The 20428-nt window shown below is 39.0% G+C and overlaps 1 protein-coding gene across 2 annotated transcripts in view; it reads right to left on the bottom strand.

The window, feature by feature from the left end:
• Positions 1 to 3336: 3336 nt before the first annotated feature.
• The window catches only part of LOC119724524 (gamma-2-syntrophin-like), a 59186-nt gene continuing 42094 nt past the window's right edge, over positions 3337 to 20428 (bottom strand). Inside the window, exons 8-17 of one of the 2 annotated variants that reach the window (XM_038195615.1) lie at positions 18196 to 18280; positions 17150 to 17223; positions 16003 to 16142; positions 13807 to 13936; positions 12065 to 12220; positions 10968 to 11039; positions 9413 to 9571; positions 7512 to 7604; positions 5776 to 5889; positions 3337 to 4320 (exon numbers count right to left, since the gene is read on the bottom strand). In XM_038195615.1, the coding sequence (XP_038051543.1) occupies positions 4192 to 4320; positions 5776 to 5889; positions 7512 to 7604; positions 9413 to 9571; positions 10968 to 11039; positions 12065 to 12220; positions 13807 to 13936; positions 16003 to 16142; positions 17150 to 17223; positions 18196 to 18280 (1152 nt within the window). In that variant the 3' untranslated portion in view covers positions 3337 to 4191. The remainder of the gene's footprint in view (positions 4321 to 5775; positions 5890 to 7511; positions 7605 to 9412; positions 9572 to 10967; positions 11040 to 12064; positions 12221 to 13806; positions 13937 to 16002; positions 16143 to 17149; positions 17224 to 18195; positions 18281 to 20428) is intronic. The other variant, XM_038195616.1, reaches the window with a different exon arrangement.

Raw genomic sequence — 20428 nt, 5'->3', positions numbered from 1 at the left:
AAGGAAGTTCATCATATTTAATTTATGCACACTGTTCAACAGGTTGAGAACCATCATATTAATCTCGATTTAAAACAGCGCCACCGCCAGCAGCGATGACACCGTGCAATGGAAGTTCTATTCACCGTGCAATGGAACTTCCATGCGTTGGGACGAATAATTCAATAACATGTGATCAATGATCCACCAATCAGATGGAGGGGAATTATTCAGGTGTTGTATAATACTGAATATGTGCTTGTTCTGTTACAAAGAAAGGCGGTCGTCAGTTCTGCGATTGGCAGAGCTATGGAATTGACACATGCCTTGATTAGAGTACTAAGCACAAACGTTTCTGCTTGCAGAATTTCATGGAGGCCAAGCTCAATATCATGTAGCAGCTTAGCACAATATTTTGCTTAACAAATTAAAGTGCTATACCAAATCAGCAGAGAACCAGTCAGAGACAAAACACATTTTACGTTGAGTTTTGACTGGTAAACTGTTTTTCGCTCAGCACATGTTCTCCATGCTTAGCAAATGTCTGCACTAAGGTGCTCCAGGAAATTGTTAAATGGTAAGAATGACAAACAAAGATGGATTAATAGGGATTTCCCGACAAGTGTATAGGTCGTGAAACGCTTTTCAGCAAAACTGTCCTGCTCTACATGTAATTAGCAGAGATTTTTGGCCAACTATAGAGTATTGACATGATTGAGCACTAGCATGACGGCAATGACCGCTGGTGATGCATGCCTGATGCATAATGGTACACAGGAAGCCATTTTGTGTCCAACTTTTCTGACCTCAGAATCGATACTCTATTACAGTACCCTACAAAAAAATGTCAGACTGAACTTGTTTCACTGGCAGAAATATTACGCTTAACATGTCCATCCCTGTAGTTAGCTTCATTCCTGCTAGCCCCATAAATGTGGCCTATTTACTGGACTACCTCCGTAAACATAGGCCACACATCCACATGTACAAAAACGTGTCGCACTTTGCCAAATTTTGATTTTCACATTTAGGCTTAGTTTGTAGGTTTTTTTTTGCTTTAGAAGCATACTCACCCTCTTTATAGGCTAATCAGAAAGTGCTGCCATTTTTTCAGACGTCTATTTTTCGTGAAATTTCCAGATTCATTTACACACGTTTGCGTATCAAAATTGCAAAATGAAATTTCACAAAAATTAGACATCTGAAAAAGGCAGCACTTTCTGATTAGCCTATAAAGAGGGTGAGTATGCTTCTAAAGCAAAAAAAACCTACAAACTAAGCCTAAATATGAAAATCAAAATTTGGCAAAGTGCGACACGTTTTTGTACATGTGGATGTGTGGCCTATGTTTACGGAGGTAGTCCAGTAAATGGGCCACATTTATGGGGCTACATTTCTGCTTACCAAACTATTTACTAAATCAGCAACAATTTCTGCTTACCAGCTCTGCCAATTTGCATGCCACTGGATATGATAAACCAGCACTGAAATTTCCCCTGAATACAATTGCGTATTTGAAGAAGAACCATTGTTTTCCGTGTAAATTTCTAAGTATGACATTTTTGTATTGTAAATAACATATAATAATGTAAAATATACGTAGCATATTATGCTAAAATCAACATTCATGAATAACGAGAACTTAAGATAAATGCACGGAAAATATGAATATTGTACACAATATGTAAATTGCAACAATTACATATAATGTAAAATAAACGTAGCATATTATGTTAAAATCGACATTCATGAATAACGAGAACTTACCATAAATGCATGAAAATATGAATATTGTACACAATATGCAAATTGCAACTTACACTGAATTGTGCTCTTTTGCATTGTTCAATTATCAAGAAAAAAATCTCTACAGAATACAATGAATCATTTAGCCCATATTTCAACATTAATAATGAAAACAGCACCAAACGAGAAACAACAAAAAATCTCCACTATTAAACAAAACCTTAGAATACTGAAGTTTCAAATATATATGGCAGATAACGTTGAACATTTTAAAAACAAAAATGGACTGTCTTACCCCAATTACCAAATCCTGTTAATCAAATAAACATAATACATTTTAAGACAATTGAAAAGTATACAATGTATATGCACAGGTAAAATGAATAAAACAAATATGAAAAAAATGAGAATATAAAAAGGAATAAATACAAATGCATAAACATTACTGAATATCACATCACAGGTATACAAGATTAAGATTTGAGCATTTCAAATTTGAGGCTATACACAAAATGGCAATTTTACTGCACTCCTGTTTTGCAGCAAATCTTTTATTTTGTGAAAAGATAACATTAAAAAAAATCAAGTTACAATGTTGAGCATAAGAATTATCGATATTTTATTTCTAATGCCAACTAAAAAGTAAACCAGAATTAATTTGAGGTAAAAATGAAGTGACTAGAGTTTGCTGACAGTTTTCAATGCAATTTGAAATTGTCATGGAAATTGTTTAAATGTTATTTCAATTCAATTTCAACATTATTTCATGGATTAAAGCTGCTGAAAAAAAAAAAAAATCAATAATGTCAAGAGTTATTTCAAAAATGCAATATCTTCATTTGAAAAAATATGAAAAGTTTGCAAGGTAAGGAAACTTTACAGCATTAAAACAATTATAACAGCTGTTTTTTAACTTTATGTTGGCTTCATCGTATTCTCACACTGTGTTTAACTATATAACAGCTGTCGAAACTGACTTTGGGCAACCAGGAGAGGGCCAGATTCTAAAAGTTAACAAAATAGTGTTTACTGGTTTTGGAAAGAAACTCTTTGTGTATAACTGACACATTTAACCTGCATTAGCTTGAATACAGAGCACGTGATGTATACTTGGAATTTCTTGGGTAGCAATGCCAAAGTTCCAAAGAAGGGATTTGATTCATCTTGCTGATAGTAAACTTTATACAACGCCTGAATAAAAGCCTGTCATTTGATTGGTGGGTTGGTGATCACGTCATTCAATTATTCGTCAAAACGCACGGCGCTGCCGCACTGCAGAAACAGAAGTTCCATTCCACGGTAAATAGAAGTTCCATTCCACGGTAAATAGAAGTTCCATTCCACGGTAAATAGAAGTTCCATTCTACGGTAAATAGAAGTTCCATTGCACGGTCACACTACTGGTGGCACTGACCAATCACATAACGAGGATTTCTTCAGGTTTTGTATAATAAACGTTTCACATTCGTGCAATAGACCGCTTGCAGATGCGTTCGATAATCGACGCACGAAGGTGCGCGACGCCATGTTGTGGGACAAGCGTATATCTATTCACGCACATTTTGTCCCTCAACATGGCGTCGCGCACCTTCACGCGTCAATTATCGATCGCGTCTGCAAGCGGTCTATGGAAAGGATACTTTCATTCGGTGACAGATAGAATGTTCCATTCCCTCATGAAATTATTCTTACCATTGCACTCGTAAACATTCATTTTTTGTATACTATCTTGGCAGTAGCTTGACTGTGCTTACCAGGGAGCTGGTTGCATCAGGGAAAACAACAAAATCAAATCTTGAACCAAGACTAACAAAGTGCATACCTTTGGTTTCCTGCAAATTGCTACAGTTTGGAGGATCCAGGGAGGTTCTTTGCAAAAAGCCCAAAGAAATCAGGATTGATGCATTGCATGGCAGATCTTCATGTGCAACATAACCCCCCCCAAAAAAATGCATAATCACAAACCGCCAATCTGGAGAAACTGCTATATATTCACCTATGTATGTCTGATTCAATTATTTGAACGGCATATAGGATCATTTGTTGTTCATGCGTTTTGTTTGTTCCCAATAATAACACTCATCAAAATCCAAATACTTTTACGTTCAAAACCTAACCTGTTGAAGTTTCAGCTCAGTGGACATTACAATTTTCGAGAAAACAAGAAGAACTATGCACAACCTTTTGATTACAAGTTTTGTCAATAGCCTTCTTTATTTCAAAAAAAAATAATCAGTCAACTGAATGATCATTGATCATCAGAATGATCATCAAAATGACAGCAAGCCAGATGGAATAATTTCACAGGGTGTTCAATACCAGCATAATCTTTAATCCACGTAAACTTTTTGATTAAAATGGTAGGTTACTTTTGGGAAAAATGCAAATGATCCTATAACCCTTCAAATGATTTCAAGACAGCCATGAAAGTAACACATTTCTAGCACTACAAAGAAGCAGCATGTTTCAGTGTGGTGTTTCTCCAGGCATTGCTGTTGCACTCTTCATAAACGTTGGGTCCACTAAGGCTAACTTGGTTGAAAGGAAGGCGTGCATACAGTGCAGTAACTTCCGCAGATGGGGACACTCTAACTCCTGCAAAAACAGGAACAACAAAGTTGAATGGGAAACACTTGATGTCACTTGAACACTCTGTAGCCATATAGGAAAATCATGGAAACACCATGTATAGGCACCAAGTGAATATCATGTGAAAACCTAATGAATATCTTGTGACCACCATGTGAGCACCAATTGGATGCTATGTGAATTGAATATCATGTGAATACCAATGAATATCATGTGACCACCATGTGAGCACCATTTGGATGCCATGTGAATTGAATATCATGTGAATACCAAATGAATATCATGTGACCACCATGTGAGAACCATTTGGATGCCATGTGAATTGAATATCATGTGAATACCAAATGATCATCATGTGACCACCATGTGAGAACCATTTGGATGCCATGTGAATTGAATATCATGTGAATACCAAATGAATATCATGTGACCACCATGTGAGAGCCATTTGGATGCCATGTGAATTGAATATCATGTGAATACCAAATGAACATCATGTGACCACCTTCTGAGCACCATTTGAGCACCATTTGGATGCCATGTGAATTGAATATCATGTGAATACCAAATGAATATCATGTGACCACCATGTGAGCACAATTTGAATGCCATGTGAATTGAATATCATGTGAATACCAAATGAATATCATGTGACCACCATGTGAGAACCATTTGGATGCCATGTGAATTGAATATCGTGTGAATACCAAATGAATATCATGTGACCACCATGTGAAAACCATTTGAATGCCATGTGAATCGAATATCATGTGAATACCAAATGAACAACATGTGACCACCATCTGAGCACCATATGAGCACCATTTGAATGCCATGTGAATTGAATATCATGTGAATACCAAATGAATATCATGTGACCACCATGTGAGAACCATTTGGATGCCATGCAAATCGAATATCATGTGAATACCAAATGAATATCATGTGACCACCATGGGAATTGAACGTCATGCAAACACATATACCACATGACACATATACCGCATGAACACCTTGTGATGTGACCACCTTTTGAATGCAATGTCAACTGAATATCATGTGAATAGGAATCAAACATCTTCTGAACGCCATGTGAACGCCATGTGTATGCCATGTGAACACCATTTGATCCAAATTGTCATTTCACAGGGAGGTGTTAGCAACATTGCTACATGTAAAAATATAACCACTTCACTCTCCTATTGCTGTAATTCCAATGCTTAGTTTTAGCTTAAAAAAATACATTGCAGGTGGTATGTGCAAAAATAGAAATGATTAAAAGCATTTAGAGGTAAGGGGTCCAATTAAGTCCCACTGACAAGTCCCCTCGCACAGAGCTGCTTATAAACAATTAATGGCAAAACCCAAGATGGAATTGTACATCTTCTTTTTATGGTAAAAAAAAAGACCTTGTTATGAAATAGAGAAAAAATCTGACCTTCAACCTTTGTGGTGACCTACCTGTGTTTCCACCCTGTCTGTATTGGGGTTGTGGAACTGCAGCCTCACTGTGGAAATGTTATCATCTGAGGAGCCTTTGAGCTGAGAGAAGCGATACCTCCAAATAATTGCTTGCTGTAATCAAATTGATATTATTGATATTATTATTATTATTAATCATTTCTGGTAATTAAACCAAGGATTCCTCAAAAGCGCCCTAGGCACTGTAGCTCACAAGCCTGAAGAAACCTGTGGAGAGAAGACAATGAGAAGAAATTACAGTTTTAGAGGTGGGAGGAAAACCCTAGAAGCATATTCTGGGGAAAACCCACGGAATCAGGTAGGGACTGAAACCACAATCCAATCCAATGAACCCAATCCACATATTGGCCCAGGTGGGATTCGAACCCGGGTCACAGCGGTGGAAGGCGAGGAAAGTACCGCTACGCCAACCTGACTCCCCATACGCCAACCTGACTGATATACGGGGGAAAATGAGTAATATAGCTATACCTTATATTCTTTCCAAAAGTAATTGAAGTTATTGAATGCAGTGTTGTAGTTGAGACCCTGCAAGACCATCACAAGACCATCACAAGACCTCCAGTCTCAATTCAAGTCACAAGCTATTCAAATGAACTAAAACAAAGGCATTCCTTTGTCATTGTTTGTGCCCTGCTACTTGTGGCTGGTGTTGTGCTAGTCCTGTGCTGGTATCGACTACAACACTGATTGAATGTGAGTATTGCTCTCCATTTCAAGCAGATTTCACTAACATTTGGTTGAATTAGGCAAATCAAATTTCTGGGAAAGGATCTGGTGCAGCTTGATATTTTCTAAAAGTGATTTAGTAATCACAAGTTGCTTGTGCAGACACTGCTGCAAACTGCATGTATCTTGCACTTTTCCAACATTGGGAGTATAAAGGATGCATACAAAATCATGGATACAAAACTTTTGTTTTATAAGGCAAATATATTTTGTTATAAATGTTAAAGGGAATATACATCATTTGCTTTTGCTGTAATTTTCAGAAATGGATGGAATTGGGGGGTTGGGAATATATAGCAAATATAGTTACACTGACTTTTTTGAGGTTTAGGGTTGAAAATGCTATAAAAACCAAGAAAACCAATCATTTTCCTGTAGTCTGGTTCTCTGACTCCATATAAGAAGAAACAGAGCAGTTTACATACATTGGGGAATTGTAAGGTCAGGGAACCAGTCTAGCTGGCTTGTACCCGTTCAGGTGTGTAATCGATTGCAAACAAATGCGATGGTCAATTGGGGCCAGTATTTGAAAAAAAAAAGCCAGTTTTTTCAAACGCTGGTTGGAAATTGATACAAAAATACCACTTTTGTTGAAAATGACAGTATACCAGGTGCCATGATTTTACAGGATGCTTTACACTGTCATTCACTAACAGTCCAGCAAGGTATTTCAAAATGATTTGGTAGTTTTATTTTTTGATGTTTGCAAATGTTGTATTTTCCCTTTAATGCTTGATCACAAACTAGACTACCCGTAATCCTTCAAATGTGATAACATGCACCCCCCCTTGAGAAAAAAAAATATCATTACCACAGATGTAATCAGGTCCTTTTAATCTCAAGTAGAGTCCCAAGCTACGCAAATGAACACTATCTGTTTTTTTCATTGTTCTTTTCCCACTGCTTGAGAGTGGCTTGTGATAGACTTGTGGTTTGACTTGCGATGGAAACGACTACAAATCTGATCACTGCCGTGTTTAACTTGCCTTATTTTGTGCATCAAATAACGTGAAGCCTGTTGACAGGTCAAAGGTTAAACCAACCACCCTTTTCCGCCATGTGCATCCGTATGTTTTCGTCTGGAAAAAAAATAGAAGAGAATAATGAAGTTCTTCTCACCCAAATTGTATTTGTAACACAGAAAACATTAGAGAGAGTTTGCTTCAACGGCTCAATTCCAGCTCAAAAGAAGAAGAATGTTAATAAATGTGGTGCTTTTTTATGTTGCAGAGAGCTTCAAACATATTACCCCTGTTCGTCAGACCATGAGATCACTTTTATTCATCGGGTCAAGATCAATAAAATCGGTTCTCTACCCTCACAGGGAGAGCAAGAACAAAGGCAATTGTAATAGAGTGTCTTGCCCAAGAACACAAGCACGATGAACCCTGTCAAGTTCTAAACAAACGCACTGCCACACATTATTTGGACATCCTTGCCATTGGACCCCGACACTCCACATATCGTCACCGTTTTCACGAACAGCCACATATATATTACGTTGATTTTGAAGGAAAGTGTTTTCGAGATAATCGCAAAAGAAGTTTTTCATATTTTAAAACTGCAAGAAATACTACTTTGCAACAACTTTGTGCAGCAAGAAAACCATCACACGATTCTACGTGAGCTGAATTTTTACAAGAACCCGGTAATAAGACTTAATACAGCAGTTGATTGGTGAAAATTAATTAGAAAAGAGATGTGGCTCTTCGTGAAAACGTAAATTCAGCATTCCGACAAATTGGCCCTTTCTGTTCAACGTGTATTTCCATAGCGCGCTTCAGTACGCGCGCGCAGCTAAAAATGTAACAGAGATATGTGGCTTTGTGAAAACGGAAATCTCATTTGATCTACTTTTACGTATTTCCGTGCAATGGGTTTTGTACGCGTTCAAAGGGACAAAATGTATGTGGCTCTTCGTGAAAACGCAAAATGCATTTATCGAGATTTCTGCCCCTTGCCTTGCAACATTAATGTAACTTACAAATTAATGATGTTTTGCTTACAGAAACATGTCAAAATGGTTAAGTACATTGTTTTAATGCCAAATATTGAGAAAAAATCAAAATCGAAAAATTGTAATTTTTGACTTCGTGAAAATGGTGACGATATACATTGTAGACCAGATCGATCCCAAGATTCATGTGATCACTGAATACTCGTGGAGGCCTCTTTCTTGTAGTAACAAAACCACTGTGCCAGCTCCTGTAAGAAGGTAATGCACTATCATGGTGGAAATCAACAACCTCGTTTCCATGGATACGATCTTGCTGTGCTATGTTGGTTCCCAACATGCTTTGCGCAATCTTAACCCCTGGGATTGTGTAATTTAAATGTCCAAAATAGTTAGGACTGCAGTTGATGTATTTGAGGCACGACGCAGTGCTCAAAAAATTGGAAAGTTTTATTTTGTAGAATCGATCCTCTCAAACATGAGATTTTGACTTCGCGTTATTTAGGAAGGATTTATATTAAACGTACGTACATTGTGTACCGCTGTCGTCCCTTTACAGTTCATTCATTCATTCATTCATTCATTCATTCATTCACACATACATTTATTTCACAACACAAGATACAGGATTCTGGGGGAAAAAAACCTGAGGCTTCCAGGATATCGTACCGGCATCGCGCAGTTTTGAAAAAAATGTTACTACGCGACGTGGCGTTCAGTAACGTACAAGGGCATTACATGCAGGGCGTGCAGTTTTCAAAGTTTGCGCGCAGTACGCACTGAATAGCTGGATCCGTTGTTTATGTATTCCTAAGGAGCCAGGGGTTAGTGAAGGAACGCGCACGCACTCCTGGAGTCGAGGCTGGAAAGTCACTGACGTTGAGGGCCTCAATTATTGCAAAGTGATGACATGCCCTACACAGTGTAACTTACTCCTAGTTTGGAGACTGCAGTGTGAGTTGCTCGTTGCATAGCACTCTGCCACACATTGAGTTCACTACGGCTCTGTGTGCATAAGTAATGCTGATTGTTACTGGCTTCACCAGTCTGTAAGATGAAGCAGTGAGGCCTGTCATCCAACAGCTCTGCATCCTGCAAGTTCAAGAAATGAAAAACAAGGAATTTTAAAAGTACTTGACATTTTTTAAAGTTGATGAGAATCGGTCAGGCAGTGTGTGAAACTTTGCAACAATTAATCATACAACTTTGTAATGCTCTAACGGCGCTAAAAACTCTGTGCCTGAGCATCCCCTTTTTACATTCCAAATGCTCTTCAATATTGTTCAACAAATTCAGTTTTTCTTTCTAAATATATTTTCCATTTGTATGTTTAATACCAACTACAAATAAAAACCTTTTCAACTTTTCTTGGCATCTGCAGCCGTGTGAAGAAAGTTTTTTTATTTGGTCTTTCGAGCCTTGCCTCGGCCTTTGGAGCACACTGGCTCCTGGTTCACATATCAATACTGATGGTAAGGGGGAAACCAGTCTACCCTGCAAAGACAGAGTTTTGGCCGGGCCGCAAGTAATTCGAGACTTGAATAGTAACAATGCAATAACTAAACCAAGACTGATTTTTTCATCAGAGAATATTCTTTGAATCGCTAGAAACACAGCAATTTTGAAAAGGGATCTTTTTTCAGTGTGAAACTTAGAAAATAGCACACGATTACAACTTTTATTGACTGCAAAAACAACAGACAATAGCCATATTGAAGGTCATTTTGTGCCAATACTGCTGTGCAGGTCTCTATGCTGGGGATTTAACTGACCCACCCCTTTTTCCGACTGAGTTCCAGATTTTTTGTTAATTTTTTTAAACTTTTTTTTTAACTTGCGCACATATAGCCCTTTGTGCACACTAAACTTCTTTCCGTCGGGCAGAAACTTGCATCACTTTGTACGTATAATACGTCCCTTCATGTGTGGACTTGTGTCAAAACATCTGTGACTTTTTCATGGAAATGTGCACGATAGATGAACATTTAATAGGGGTTATTTGCCACAATGTCACAAGCACTATCCAGATTCTGACAGCTTTTCAGAAAACTTCTTGCACTCGTCTTTGATAGTTTGTCACAATAGGCAAAAAAAAAAAAGTCTCCGGTTTCTGGTATGCGCTCGCGTCGCCGTAGCCATGCGCGTCGGCAAAATGAAAAAGTTTTTTTTTCAATGAAAGATGATGTCTCAAAACCGCCAAATTCACTGGTTTGACTGGAATCCTGCTGCTGCACAATTTTAACGTGTTTTTAGATGGGGTTATGATTGAGAATAAGCTTTATGTGGCTTCTCTGGACTCCCATGTATTTGCACTAAGTCTAGTCGGGCACCATTTGCAGTCATCAGCCGACATTTGAGGCAAAAAAATCAGGTAAAAAAAAAAAAAAACGCGTCGCCGCACCACTTTTTGAGCAAGCTCCATACCAGAAACCGGAGACTTATTTTTTTTGGCCATACATGCCAGATATAAACATAATGTGCATTGTACCTTATAAACTCTTGTAATGACCTCATACAGCTTGTGTATTCGTTCACATCTCAACCAGTCTCTTGTATTTACCTGTGGAAAACAATCCATTCTGAAATGTTGAATATAAGCGATGGAATACAAGCACTGATATCTTTAAGAAGTTTTGATTTCTGTGATGCATGGCATGTTTGTTTTTTTAACCACAATAGACGTAAAAATCCCGAAACAAAGCCAGGGGCCTAATGGGATCCATTCAAAAACAAGAGAGGGTGCTTTCAGGAGCCCCATGGATATGTGGGTGTGCATCAGAACCGGGTACCTACCCGAATACCCGACCACTGATGTCAGGAACCGGTTCCAGATTATGGGATCAGGTACCCGTAACCAACTTAACAAATTACTTAGTTTCTTTAACAATGAAAAAGAAAGGTTCTGAATGCCATTTTTGGGGAATTTTCGAAATGAAAACCAGGCTATATTGAACATCAAAACAGATTTTGCATTTAAGTGTATTTTAACATGCAACAGATGACGCTCGGGAAAGTGACAGTTTACACCAAAAAAGTAAAAAGCCCTTCAGATAACTTCCAGCATTATTTGAATTTTGGGTTTGGGTTTCTGTTATGGGTACTCGGATTCCCGCGTTTCACTTCAATAGGGTACCTAGTTCCTGTACTACTGGTATATGCACACCACTACCAATGAAAGGGACAAACAGGAATGTTGCGCACATACAGTATACAAATATTGAGTGGCTCAGCGTGGAATGGGAGGAATATTATCGCAAGGTAAAATCTGGACTTTTCCATTTCACGAGGCAAAGCCGAGTGAACTGGAAAAGTCTACATTTTACCGAGCGATAATATTCCTCCCATTTCACAATTTAAAGCCACTCAATATTTGTTTTATATAACTGACATATAGATCCTTGTCATTTGATATATTTGAACTTTTTTTCAATACAAAACTGGAGGAAAATGTATTTCTTTCTTTCCTATATGAGCCACCGAGTCCCAACTGGCTCTCACAGGAAAGCGCACATGTAAAGAAAGTGTGCCATCATTAGGTCTTAGGACTATTGAAAACAAAACAATTTCAGCACTCCAATGACTTACAGGTGGGGTGTTGAAGAGCATGATATCTGCCCCTCGGATGGTCAGGAATTTAGGTTTCCAGGTGTGCATCTGCATAACGGTGGGCAGTCGCTCCCCGACCCAACCCATGTGAAGGATCTGATCCGACGGCGGGAGCAAGTTATTGGATATCTTCATCTGTCAGGAAATGAAACGAATGAAAGTGAACCATAAAAGGCCCCGATACACAAATACAACATGGTTTGTGAGGTAGTACATGTATAGTGTGAAATTACTGGTTTTGATGTGGTATGATTTGGCAACCTCCCTACTCAAAGTGGGTCAGAAGATCGAATAGAATCTGCATTTGATATCTTCATCTGTTAGGAAATGAAACGAATGAAGTGAACCATAAAAGGCCCCGATACAAAAATACAACATGGTTTGTGAGGAAGTACATGTACATGTATAGTGTGAAATTACTGGTTTTGATGTATGATTTGGCAACCTCCCTACTCAAAGTGGGTCAGAAGTTGAAATAGAATCAATTCCGAAATTGGAATCAGAATCGTGATTCTTTTTTTTTTTTAGGAATCCTTCATGTCGTGAAGATCAGCCAACCCCGAGGGACTACCGGTAGGCTTGCGTCAGAATTGAATAGAATCAATTCCAATATTGGAATTGAAATCGTGATTCTTCTTTTCTGAGGAATGGATTCTCAGAAGTAACAGCTAAATTCTCCTAAGAATAGATTCCAAACACTTCAGAACAGCTGTTGCGTCACTCGACACGTCCATATTTGTGGCAAATTACAATTTTTACCAAATATTGGTAAATCCTTTAATGACTCATATACATGTACACGGTGATCGCGTAATGTTGTCAATGTGGAGGTTTTCCTCATGGCCATTCTGGATTGATAGAAATGGATTCGATTCCGAATGGAATTGATTCCGAAAACTTCTGCAATTGTCAAAGCATACAAGGGACTACTGTTTGCACTATTGGAAATAAACCATGCTTTGTATATTTCGTTGAACATCATAGATATTTTAGAGGTAGCAAAAAGGCTGAGTACGCACATGTAGGCCAACAAGCTTCAACATCAGTATGGCCGTCCAGCAAATTGAAACTTTGGGGTAACATATTAATAACCTCCCCCACTCACAAACATTCTGTTCACTATGCCACTGATTCCAAACACCCCATTGTTATGTTACACACCGCCCTCTTTTGTTCATGCATATGACCTATTGGCCTTGACAAACAGACTCCCAAAGGCAAACTACAGAGATGTTGTCAAAGGCCAACTACAGAGATGTTGTTCAGGAGAGTTATTCCTACGAATATATGAGTTTGAAGGTAGTTCTTTTAGTGGACTTTCATATCAAAATGTAAATCAAATTAGGTTTTGCCCTTCACTGACGTATGAGCACTGTATACTCAGTGTGTTACCTCCCGAGTGAAAGGTGGAAAAAATCACTCGGGTGGGACTCGAACCCACGACCTCCCGCTCTCTAGTGCAGACGTCTTACCACTCAACCACCGAGCTAACGGGATCGGTTGGCTGGTTCGAATCTGATGTACATAGCAGCGGGTACCGCATTAACTATTCCTAATTTGATTTATATCAAAATGTAAGCATTGCAAAAAAAACTAGTTCAGTGAGTTACATGTATATCATGTACTGTACATGTACTATTAAAAAAAAAGAGTTTTTTCTGCAGGCAAATACACTGCCATGTCTTCTTGTTACTCAGAAAGTACCGTACCGGGGTACTTACAGATTGTGCATTTAACGTTGCAATATTTGCTGAGATACATTTGAGCCAATCTTTGAGTTCTGATGCATTATGACAGAGGAGGATACCGGACGACACGCCGTCCATGCCGACTAGCTCAAAGGAGTTGGGTCTGTTGGAGAACAAATAAATGTTAGGTCGATATTGCAGATGCTCCCTTAGTGTGAGTCACAGTCAAACTTGTGAATGGCAAAAATCATTTCATATAATGTTATTTCTGTATTTCAAAAACAACAAATCCTTAACATGCGATGTAAATAATAACAAGCATGAAATTTAGGAAGAATCGTTAATAAACTACATTTGTATGTCTGTGTTGCTGTTTTTTTTACTTTTAAAAATGAGGCTTGCTATTGCATTTGTGTTTGTATAATACTGTGTGTAAACAGAACGGGACAGATGATAAACTTACCAATGTACATACATGTACACGTACATACAAGTGTGTATTTGCCTGCAATTGGGGACCCCCTATTGTCCCTCTTTGTTTGTACTTAAACTTTTTAGGAAGACCTCCCTAATGTTTTGTACACATCGCCAAATTGGGGACCTTCGAGAGATTGGGGACCCTATTGTCCTCTATTGTTCAACGTCCCCTATTGAATGCAGAAACAAACTCATGTACACCTATGCATGTGCACACCTATAGCATTTGCAGTCTTGTACATGTAACACAATGGGTCCCTCACAAACGCAGCCGCCACATGAGGCAGTAGAGGTCGCTATCAACAAGATGAATCAAATCAAGTCTTGGGAACTTTGGCAGTGCTACCCAGGAAATTCCGAGCACACCTCATGCGAGTGCACTGGTTCAAATACAGTGCACTTAATGAGGTATGCTTGGAATCTCCTGGGTAGCACTGCCAATGTTCCAAAGACTTGATCTGATTAATCTACATATGCAATTGAACGTGATCTCTACTGCCATAGTGGCTGCACTGCACTTGTCAGTGGCCAGCTGTATTAGGGTAATAAAATCCAGATCCTGTCTTGGACCGAGACTAATTGCACGGACGAAATCAACCATATACATGTACATGTAGCATTGCCTGTTTATGTTATAAACAGAAATGCTTTGTGCTGCACCAAATTGTGTATCTCTTCCATTCAATATTATGCTCACTTCTGGGCTCACTTGAAATGCGCAGCTGAAAAGCTGATTACGGAATTAGGTACTCAGTTCTGTCTTATGTGCAATTCCACAACCCTCAAACTGTCTTTGTGAATTCTGAACCAACTTTTCTTAGAAATGATCAACAGTCAGCTGTGTCTACTGTTCATATTAACCAACTCCTGGTTTTGTTTATATTTTTCTTTGCTGTTTTTTTTATCAAACTGACATTTTCTTCTTTATGATCTTTGACCAACAAAAAACATGTTCTCGGATGGGCCACACACTGCAGTAAATTTGTATTACTTGAATATTAAATACTACATTTGTTGATCAATGTATTGATACTTTTCAGGAACAGGTCCCAAACTACATGTGCCTAAAACCGAAGCCCTACAAATTTTTCAGTACGTGTTAGTAAGGGAATAAATGTGTGCTCCGGAGGTTTTTATCACTCGTTTAATACCGCTTAGAGTCTGGGTGCTGATAATTACCCGAGCCGGAGGCGAGGGTAATTATCAGCACCCAGACTCTAAGCGGTATTAAACAGAGTGATAAATACCGACCGAGCACATATTTATTCCCATTCATAAATACCTTATCCGTAAAAAAATATCAAATAATTCGTTCAAAAAATCCCAATTTTGTTCAACAAGTTCACTTCATGCTTTTTGAAACATCCCTCTAGCAAAATAATGGAGTGTTCAGCTGGCGAGTAAGATGTAAACAACCCTTTTATGGAGATTGACGCGCGCGTAACATGTTCTGCGCGATGTCACGCAGAACGCACCTGGGGCGTTGCGTTTTGAATTTAGAACTATAAAATTCTGACTCGCTTGTAGTGTTGCGCATGCCTACGTGAGGATTGTGAACGTTCAACCAATGAAACGGTAAGAGGCACTGGATTTTTAGGAGTCCACATTTTATTGTGACACTGGAAAAGTGTTTAAGACCAGCTAGCCATGCCTTTATCATCCGTTTAAGACCGGCCACGTGACGGGCTCTCGACCAATAGGAATAGCTAAACTGTCTGAGGTATTTATGAATGAGTGATAAATATTGCTGACCTGAGCTTGTCCGTGCCCGGCGTGTAACGGGACACTCTAGCCATGAGGAGGGGAATAGACAGCAAATCCACCCATCGCTTCTCTGGCTTAGGCTGCTTAGCATTGGCCTCCTGCTGCTGATTGAGGGCGCTATTCCTCGTCTGTTGGGTACAATTAAGCACAGACACAGTGATAAAATATAGATCACAAAACCCTACCCAGCTTTAACATTAATTGCACTGAAACAAAACTGCACGAGTACCGGTACAAGTACATTGTACCCCATCAGGAGTGACCAGAAAAAAAAAAGTAAGGATCTTGGCTGCCATACATGTACACTACGCAACTATGCAAAGACGAATCAGGCTTGTGGACAATCAGAAGAAAACTTGGTTGTGAGTACTTTGGACCATAGGGGGTGAACTGGTGTACATGTACATACATTTGTGCATGTGTAAAGGCTCCTTGTTGGGTTCAAGGAATAGAGAGTAACACCAGGGACAACAGAACACACAATTGATGAGCCTTTATATGTTAGAAATTTAGGTGTTCCACAAGGAAAAGTGTTATGGATTTTGAGATTTCAACAGACATAACGCAAAACAAAACAAGGGAAACAAATTTCTTTCCGAAGAGTATTTGTATCGACAAATCCAGCGGCAGCCATTTTCTGTGGTGTAACCAGGTTCGCGCGAGACGCGCTTGGGGAGTATGCACGCACTCCGGGCTCCTCCGACCAATAGGAATACCAAAATGCGCGCGAGCTTCGTCTTTAAGAATGTGTGCAGTATGTGCGTGAGGGTGACATATTAATTCTTGTCGCCGAAATCCATGTAAGGCTATGTGAACAAAAGAGTGCGTCCTCTTCTTGCTCATGTGAAACCTTGTGGTTTGTCACATGTACATGTACATGTACGCGTATTCCAGTGCTCAATAACATACTGAAAGTGGTATTCGTGGCACTCAGGACAGTGCTGAAACCCTTCAGAGATATTGAAATGTCTCTAAAGGTTTCAAGCACTGTCTAGCTACGGAAATTGAAGTGCACATTCAAAAAGCCTTGACCTCAGCAATGCACATTCGTCTTATTTACCGCTAGGCTGTGTGAGGTGTATATTTACTACAATCCTAATATGTTACTATTTGTTTTTGCAAAACTCTGCACTACCTGCCAGTTTTCGTCATGGTTTTGCGTTGAGTTGGACTGCTCTGCTTCCAGTTTGCTTTCATCAGCAAGCTTGGCTATAAAAAAAACAATAAAGTTTAAAGAGAAATCATAAAATTAAGCAACTTATCTAACAACTGGCTGGTTGACTTAAAGGGAAAATACAACATTTGCAAACATCAAAAAATAAAACTACCAAATCATTTTGAAATACCTTGCTGGACTGTTAGTGAATGACAGTGTAAAGCATCCTGTAAAATTATGGCACCTGGTATACTGTCATTTTCAAGAAAAGTGGTATTTTTGTATCAATTTCCAACGCTGGTCGGCCGACCAGCGTTGGAAAAAACTGGCTTTTTCTCAAATACTGGTCCCAATTGACCATTGCACTTGTTTGCAATCGATTACACACCTACAGTGTATGAACGGGTACAAGCCAGCTAGACTGGTTCCCTGACCTTACAATTCCCCAATGTATGTAAACTGCTCTGTTTCTTCTTATATGGAGTCAGGGAACCAGACTACAGGAAAATGATTGTTTTTCTTGGTTTTTATAGCATTTTCGAACCCAAAACCTCAAAAAGTCAGTGTAACTATATTTGCTATATATTTCCATATCCCCAATTCCATCCATTTCTGAAAATTACAGCAAAAGCAAATGATGTATATTCCCTTTAAAAACAAACACTGACAAAGGACCTAATATGGTGTAAAAAAAAAGTAGTAAATGGTGAAATTATTAACTGTGCAATGAAAAGCTATAATCTTATAATGAAGAAATCAGGAATTGTATGCTGAATAAAAATGGGTACCCCAAATATTAAAACCTGACAAAGGAAAAATGCCCAGGCCCACGTTATAATCAATACAATAAGATAGGACAAGGAAAACTGTTAATAGGGGGGTTTGAACATGTAACCTCCTGACCACTGTACCAGTCGCTCCATCAACAGAGTGGTCTTCCAAGCACTGGTATAAGTTGCAAGTTTGAATCCTGTATAGTCAATTTCTTAACCCAACCCACATTTGGTTCTTCAGAAGCATCTTACCTGCTTGTTTGAGGTATGGTGTAGCTGCTCTGAAATGTCGCACTGTCAACACAACCTCTGTACCCGCATTCTTTAAGGCTGCCACCTGAGTGTCAAATAACAACATAACTTATATAATGGATCACTATTTATATGATGGATTTTTCCCTAGACATAATTTATCTTAAGACTGTATACTCTGGGTTGTCTGAGGGATTGCAAGAAAAGAAATCACAAGCTTCCTCGGGTGGGACTTGATCTTCTGCTAACTGGTGTATAGTAAGTGTTAATAAAAACAACTGCGAGTGCACGATAAGCTCTTGCCGTCTTGCATGAAAGTTTTGCATGAAATTTATCAAAATGGTCCCTGCCAGAGCTTAAAAATGCAACGCCCAAAAATGCGACGCCGATGGCATACTTTAGATTTATACCTGGATTTATAGCGCTTTTAGCCTTTAGTCATGTTAGTCAAGTCCCACGCGCTTACCCGGACACGTGAGGCACCCTGGATGCTTACACGTAACAAGACTAGCACGAGCGGTGAAGCCGCGAGGGCTTTTACCATCTCGTGGAGAACGCTTATGTTTTTCTTTACATTAGTCTACCGATTTGGTAGACATGCATAATGCATTACCCGTTGTGAATTGACCAATGAAAATGCAGAATTACTAACGTAAATCAGCCGTCGTCTGGCGCCAGACAGCACGCACGCCATGGTGTGGGTGCTGTTGCTGGTAACCGCAAACCACTGTTAGATGATTGGTTTATATTGCTTGATTTATATTACGTGAACAAATGAATAAGTGATTAGTTCCACGAGATAGTAAAGGCCCTCGCGGCTTTGCCGCTCGTGCTAGTCTTTTTACGTGCCAGCATCCGGGGTGCGTTACGTGTACGGATGGTCCGGGTATAGGTGCGTGGGACTTGACTAAAGGCTATAGCGCTTTGTGATAAATACCACGTTGACTATAACATTACTGCACGTATTTTGCCTCCTTTTACAATCTTTCATAAACATCTTTAGAGTTATTACAAGTATTTCATTTATTTTGTTTGCTTGTTTTGCAAATTAAAATTTGGTAGTTATATTTTTTGGGAAACTTACGGGGCTTATTTTGGTCAATTTCCCGGGACAGACATACCGGCATGCAAAATAAACGTGGATGGGCATCGATTGAAATAAAAAGTGCTCCAAAAACCGTCAGCACGAGTGTATTTTATGACGATGGCATGGCATTTGGTCAATTAGTCGCGCGTGCATGCGCATCAATCTTAACAAAATCGGTGTGCCAAAACCGTCAGCAAGGGTGTAGTTTACATCGACGGCATGGTGTTTGGTCAATTAGTCAATTGTTTTTGGTCAATTATTTTTGGTCAACTTTTGGGGCTTATTTTGATCAAATTTCGGAGACAGACAGACTGACCGACCGACCGACCGACTGACCACCAAGTGACATGTACATGTATAGAAGCTCCTGCCAGTGGCCAGAGCTTAAAGGGAATGTACATCATTGGTTTTTGCTGTAGTTTTCAGAAATGAACTATTTGAGGGGTTACTATGATAGATCAAATAATGTTCCACTGATATGTTTGAAGTTTTGTGTTCGAAAATGCTGGAAAAACCAAGAAAAACACAAATGGTGGAGTAGTCTGGTTCCCTGACTCCACTAAAGATAAAATGGATCAATTTATAGATGCCGGAAATTTGTAAGGTAAGGGAACCAGTCTAGCTGGCCTGCACCCATTCATGAATATGTTACCAATAGCAAACAAAATTTGGACTGAAAAAATGGTGAAGTTAGAGCAGTAGTTGAAAAATAGTTAGGTTTTTCCAACGGTGGTCGGCCGACCACTGTTGGAAATTTATACAAAAATACAATTTTCTTGAAAATGACTTCACACCAGGTGCCATAATTTTACAGGATGCTTTAGACTGTCATTTACCAACATCCTAGTAAGGTATTTCATAACTTGGTAGTTTTATTTTTCGATGTTTGCAAATGTTGTATATTCCCTTTAAACATTACATCGGTGAAGGCAAAAACCAAATATTGAATCGTACAATAGAATTTTGTGGTGGGGAGACACTATTGTTAGAATCAGTTTGTTATCAGTGATGTCTTAGAGCTTGCAAGAAAAAACCATTGGCTTGCTGGGGTGGGACTCAATCCAAAACACTCGGTTTACTAGCTCAGGCAGCTGTACCACAAAACCAGCATGTGGAGGTCGGCTGGGTGATGTCTGCACCAGTAAC

The sequence above is a fragment of the Patiria miniata genome, unplaced genomic scaffold (assembly GCF_015706575.1).
Source record: "Patiria miniata isolate m_02_andy unplaced genomic scaffold, ASM1570657v1 HiC_scaffold_18, whole genome shotgun sequence".
Classification (NCBI taxonomy): domain Eukaryota; kingdom Metazoa; phylum Echinodermata; class Asteroidea; order Valvatida; family Asterinidae; genus Patiria; species Patiria miniata.
Note: the sequence above shows the minus strand (reverse complement) of the source record. Positions and strands in the feature narration are given on the sequence as shown.